Here is a 6,361-nt window from a genome sequence, read left to right on the forward strand (position 1 = left end):
TCAGTTCCGTAAAATTCCTTGGAGCTAACTAACTGGGGTCGTGGTGGGGGGAGGGTTCTGACAAAGAGGAACACATTGATATGTAACCTTCCTGTGTTTTAGGTAATGAGTCACTCATTGACTATCTGAACACAAGAGTGGCCTCTTTCACACCCAGGGTAGTTCGGCTATGGTCCAGTCTCCACCCCTGCACAAAGGAAAGCACATCAAATACCACATCAATCACATCAGGCCATACTATTTATTTATTTCCCATTGCAATAAGCACACGCAATTAGTCAATGGTGTCTTTCCCAACTACACTTCTGTTGGGTCCACAACTTTCCCTAGAAAGAGAATACTCCTGGTGCTTTTCTCCAATATCAACAACAGGAAGGATCTATCAAACTGGATGATAGGATGAAGAAGAGTTATCTTAGGCTGATTCAGGAATGTGACTTCAGGTATAGCTTCAGTTCCCTTTTCACCAATGTTCAGCACAGCCTTGTGGGCAGCCTATGAAAGGAGAACATACACTGCTGATCCCTTGAAGAAACATGAAATACCTTTGGAACAGTTTTGAAGCTGGGAAGTAGAAGGAAGGACAAGGCTAGCCCTTTTCTGTATTGTGTTGATATTGCTAGAATATGAACGACACTCGTCTAAGTGTAGTTAATGAATCTCTGGTGATTTTAGAGCTAGCTGTCAAGGAACCGCCTCTTTCTCCATGGCTTTCTTCCCCTAGAAGTCACTCCTTAAGCTTTCCCTACCCCTGCCATCCCCTCAAGAACTGTATCTTATCAGAGTCAATTCTAATGATCCTTCTATAATCATATATAAGTTCATATATGTTTATATATATATATATGTTCATATACATATATAAGTTCTTCTATAATCATTTTAGGACATGAAGATCAGGAATGAATGGAAGTAACTGGTATAGTGACTTGTTTGGGGCTAATAAGAATGATACTGGAGTGAATCTGGCGTAGGAGGAGTCATTCTGCCTCTCTAGACTTAAGAATCATCACTGATTAAATGAGAGAGATGAATTCACTGCCTCTGAATGACCCTTCCTCATACATTAAATGACTCTAATCTACCAACTTACATTGGAAAGTTTAAGACCATTGTCCTTTGTGAGTCCAGAAAAATCGGCATTGTCAGCAAAGGCATCCTGAATGCCCATCTTCAGAAGAATGTCTCCAAGGTCATATGTGGCAGACATGGAAAACTTTGGAACAAACAAGTCAATCCATCTGTGGGGAAAGAGGGAGGAAACACATGACTATCAGCATACCAAACTCATGATTCCCTCCCTCTCTGTCTCCACGGTATTGTATTGGACTCTGCTCCTCTCTTAGGTATTGACAAACACTGCTATGCAGGTCAACATGTGGCATGAAAACTTCAGATGTTATCATGGAAGGAATGCTCGCTGGTTCAGCCCATGTAGGACTACAGCTATGGATGTTGAAAGATGTGACCCTTTTATAATAAAAGAGAAACATCTCTAGGGTATTCACTAAGGCTGAGGGGTGGCATTGGCATGAATGTCAATGGGTAGTACCAGGGAAATTTCCTGGTTTTCCACCCAGCACTTCCAGCCGAGTATGCAATGTCTTTCGATATCCTACCCATTCCTCCAAGCTTCAGCTGGCCTCTGGGAAGGCATCAATTTACTATCTGACTGACTTTGGATAGCTTGTTTTATTTTTCTATTCCTGATTTCTTCATCTGAAGAACGCCAATGATTCTATATCCTTTGGAAGCTTGTTGATGTCCCTAGATGAAACAAAGTATGTAAAGTGCCCAGCAAAGGGATTGGCAAAAAGTATATTCTCACTACACTTCAGTGGTCATTGCACAGCTCTTAAATAATTCAGGGTGATTCTTCTACCTCTGGATTTCTGTTGAACTCAATCTCATCTGTGCCATTATGCCTACCCTCCACTTGTCACATCATCTAAGCTGTTTACCCCTTCTGCAGTAAGCGGTTCCATTTCTTCAGTATTTTAGATGACATGGCCCCTTCTACCCATTCCATCTGGCCCTCATTGGGAAGGACAAAGAGTGCCAGAGCATTCTTGCTGTAGTCCATTTGCAGTACTGTGCAGTTCAGCTCTGTATCCACCAGGTTATAGTATTGTTCCATCTGGTGCATCATGGGCACTTGCACTGTTGTAGTCTTGTCCACTAAGAAGCTGGAACCCTCTTCTGTCTTGGACGGATCGAAAGGATTTGCCCACTGGGCTTAAAATACAAAGAGAAGAGGGTTGTTTGTTTTAAACCAATATAGTTCCAATGTGAACTTTTCCATCAGTCATCTAATCTAGTAATTAATACCACCACAGAGGCAGGTACTTTCTGTCAATCAGTTTTACAAATGAGTAACTGAGGATCAGAGAGAGAAAGTAACTATACATGGTTTCCCAGGTAGCTGGTGGCAGAGCCAGGAGTCACACCCAGGACTGTTGGACTCTATGTTTAACAGATGTTCTGTCTGTGTTCAAAACCACTGTACTTACACCAAACCCACCAGAGCCACAGTTTCCTCTTCCGTAAAAAGGTATAAGCACATCCAACACACAGGGTGAAATGAGACAACAGATCTGTTCTGCCGTTTTATCCGTCTACAAGTGTCTGATTTGTGGCCAAGAACCGTTCACTTCTCCACCAAACGTGGCTGACATGTGCTGTAGAACCAGGAGAAATCATTTGGGCACAGCACCTTCAGAAAAGAGTCACATGATTCTTGTTGTTACAAGCACCAGCTGTAGAATCCGACAAACCTGGGTGGGAATACCAGCTCTGAAACTTATTAACTGTGAACCTGGGCACTTGTGAAGATTAGATGAGACTATGTGTATAAACCACACATGTAGCACTGTGCTTAGTATAAAGTGGATACGTTGTACATGATAGAAGTGTTTATATAACATGCACCCAAAAATGAACAGCAAGTGAAGGTCAAGGTAAGGTTTAAACCTGATTTTGTTTACCTGCCAAGTGCATACCCCACCTCACCAATTCTTTCGGAAACCATAATTATCTAGCTAGATGTGAGCAGGGTGTCCATAACACAACTCTCTGAAAATGCCCTATCCCCATAAACTTCCTGGGCTCATCCATAGAATTATGTGTCCCTCCTGGGAGATTCAAAACTACACACAGCTATGTCCAGTGGACAGGCCACTGTGGTATGAGGGACACCTACTGCTGCCAAGTGAGAAGACACCATGAGACCCCCCCCACCCAGCACCCCACCAAATTATTGGAACACTGAATAAGAAATGGACATCTTAGAACCTCACCTTTAAAGCAAATATAGTTCACCAGGACCATGATGGTGTTTGGTTTGAGGTCTGGGATGAGGCCAACAATTTTTCCTTTGGTTTGCCTCTCCACATGACTATTAAGCTCCTGCTGAGCTGCAGAAACATTGGAGAAGTCAGTAGAAAAGACTTCAGTCTCGTAAAGGTTCTTAACATCATCCAAGAACTTTGCCAGTGGTTTCAGCTGCTTCTCAATGAAGAGGGCATTCCCCATCTGTAATTCCAGCTCCTTCTTTGGAAAATTCAGTGAACATATCAAGTGCTGGAAGCCCTGCTGGATCTCTGCCATTGGCATTTCTGTGAGGTTGTACCCCAAGCTTTCCAGGATTTGAGTTTGGGTGCTGGAACAGGCCCCAAAGGAGAGCATGGCCAAAGCTGCAGAAATGCTCACAGGGGAAAAGAAGATGTTCTGATCTGGAGTCTCCACCGCGAACCTCCGGTACAGGTTGAATGCAAAGTCAGCATTGATAGATGACATCTTATGGAGAGTGGCATTTTGTTGAGGGGAAAGGCAGGAGGTTACTTTGCCTTCAGAGATGTTAGGTTGTACACAATGAATCCCAAGTACCAAGAGAACCATATAGAGAAACAGTGGCATTTTGGAAGGGAGGTAATCTATAAGAGATGAGGTGAGAGAACCATTGGAGATATTAGCTGGATGAAAACTCTGAACCAGAAACACATAATAATCTCTCATTGTAATTAGTAAAACAATAGAAAATATTTAATTGTGTGCTCCCCAAGGTCTGTGAGGAAGCTTTTCTCCCCTGAAAAACTGATGACATATCTAATAGGAGCAGGAATCGGTGGCTTGCTGGGGCCACAGAAGTAAAGGTAAGGACTGCCATTCAGATGTAATAGAGACATATGAAAACTCTGACAGTAAATTGAATTTATGGAAATTGAATTTGTTTGAACCACAGTCAGCCTTTTTAGAGAGGGAAGAACTTTTAGATAAAATTAGCTCCCTCTCTTGACATTATATTTTGTAGATTAGAATTTTTTGGGTTTTTTTATTTGGCATTTTTCTTAGGATAAAAATCTATAAGAGATAATACCAGTACTTTTCCTTGGATAAAAGACAAAAAGAATAATTTTCACAAGATAGGTTTAGTTGAAATGGAAGAGTGGTAGTTTATGGAGCTATATACAAGATCACGAGCTGATAATTAATATATTCATGCAACACATAGAAGTCACAAGAGCATTTCTAAACAACAGAAATATGAAAGTGTAACTTTCTGCATTTCAGATCTCTCCCACCATGAGCATCATCTAAAGGGTCATTTCTAAGTTGTAAGTCATCTTAACACTATTATTCTTTTTTTAATAAGCAATTTTATTTTTATTTATCTTTTTCCAAGTTAAGTTTTATTTATTTTTTTAATTGTTATTCCCCCAATACAACCTTTTTTTTTCCTCCTGTGGAGGAGTAAGAGGTCGCACTCACCTTCTCCCATAAACACATCAAAAAAACACATCTACATGTAAAACAACTCACACAGAACATCAACTGAATGCTGGCAGAACTTAAACCTCCAAAAAGGGCAATAAACTGTTGACATAACTGGGTAGAATAAAAGAAAAAAAGAGAGAGTGAGAAAAGGAATCAGGACCGGACTAGCATTCCCAAGAGGGAGGTGTGAAAGAGAAAAGGAACCCACATTCTGGGAAGCCACCTAATGCTATGATTCTTAAAAGTCATTCATGTTATTTTTTCATTATTAGAGCAGAAGTCAGAAAATATGACGTAAGATTCTCTGAGCCTGGAAGAGTACAATGCAACCGAGCAAGGAAGTCAGCTGTGGGATACAATGACCATGGACATGAATGATATGATGGAAGAAATTGATTGAGTCAGGACTGGACTCCTCCCTTAGCCCTCCATTCTATTCCTGAGTGATCTCATCCACTTGAAGGAAATGAACTGCCATTTCACAATACTACACACTGTAGTGTAGACTGCTCTCCTGTGTTCCTGCCATTTGTCCACCTGTCTAGTGCACATATCCACCAGAAGGTTCCACACATACCTCAGTTTCAATTTGGAAATCTCAGTTTCCAAAGGCAAACATGTCATCTCCCTGTTCTTCAAGGCTGCCTCTTCATCGTCATTCCTTGCCACTGTCTATTGAGGCTCCCATGTCGGAAACCTGGGAGTCATCCTAGGGGCTTTTTCATTCTCATTCCCCACATCTAATGAATTATGATGCCCTGTATTTCTACCATCTAAATACCTCTCAAAAGTTTTCGTTTCTATCCCTTTGTGCTGCCACTGCCTCAGTTCATGGACTGAACTATCTCACCACCTCCTAGCAAGTCACACTGCCTTCAATCTCTCCCACCTCAACCCCCCTCCCCCACTTTTACACCTCTATCCAAACTCCACATTCTCACCAAAGTTCTTTTTCTTAAAAAAGTCACATTGGCTAATAGGAGGTAAATTACCACTTAGACCTTAGCCTCTAGAGCTAGGAGTTTGGAGCACGTAGTTATTTGGGATTCTGACTTGCTGATATAGATGCTCAAAGTTCCAAAAGAGAAAAAAAAAACTACTTACAATACATGCCCAAGAAGCCACTTGCATCTCTCAGAAAGCTAACTTTTTCCACTTTTATAATGTGCCCTGTATTGCAAAAGTAGAGCATTCTTAGTTACTCATTAACCCCAGGCATTAGCCCTGGGATTATATTTTCAAAGCTGATGTACAAAACCAAGGCCAAAAAAAAAAAAGTGAAAAATGATTAGGATGGATCTTTGAATGATTGTTTTACTGTCACATCCTTCATCTATAACAAAAGAGGAAGAGGATTGTCAGAGTTGGGAGGGTTCATGTTCATACTAGGAAATGTGCTTTTTCAGTAGGCAGGATGAGGACCAGGGATAAAAGTGCAAGAGGCAGCAAGAAAAAGACTGTTTTCCCCATCACAGTTCTGGGATCAGCTGTCTTTTGAAGGATAGGTACCAACGGACAGAGGCTCAGTGAACCTTTTTAATGGGTACTATAGAAATTAAATGACTTATGCATTGGCTTAGAGGAGATG

At 41.3% G+C, this 6,361-nt stretch overlaps 1 protein-coding gene across 2 annotated transcripts; it reads right to left on the reverse strand.

The window, feature by feature from the left end:
• Nucleotides 223-5,923, reverse strand: SERPINA7 (serpin family A member 7). Of its 2 annotated transcripts, none has more exons than XM_021079495.1 (5): nucleotides 5,878-5,923; nucleotides 3,297-3,932; nucleotides 1,962-2,235; nucleotides 1,094-1,241; nucleotides 223-495 (listed from the first exon to the last, which is right to left on the reverse strand). In XM_021079495.1, exons 1-5 carry the CDS (start codon nucleotides 5,882-5,884, stop codon nucleotides 298-300), a joined length of 1,263 nt encoding a protein of 420 aa, XP_020935154.1. In that variant the 5' UTR covers nucleotides 5,885-5,923; the 3' UTR covers nucleotides 223-297.

The sequence above is a fragment of the Sus scrofa genome, chromosome X (assembly GCF_000003025.6).
Source record: "Sus scrofa isolate TJ Tabasco breed Duroc chromosome X, Sscrofa11.1, whole genome shotgun sequence".
NCBI lineage: Eukaryota > Metazoa > Chordata > Mammalia > Artiodactyla > Suidae > Sus > Sus scrofa.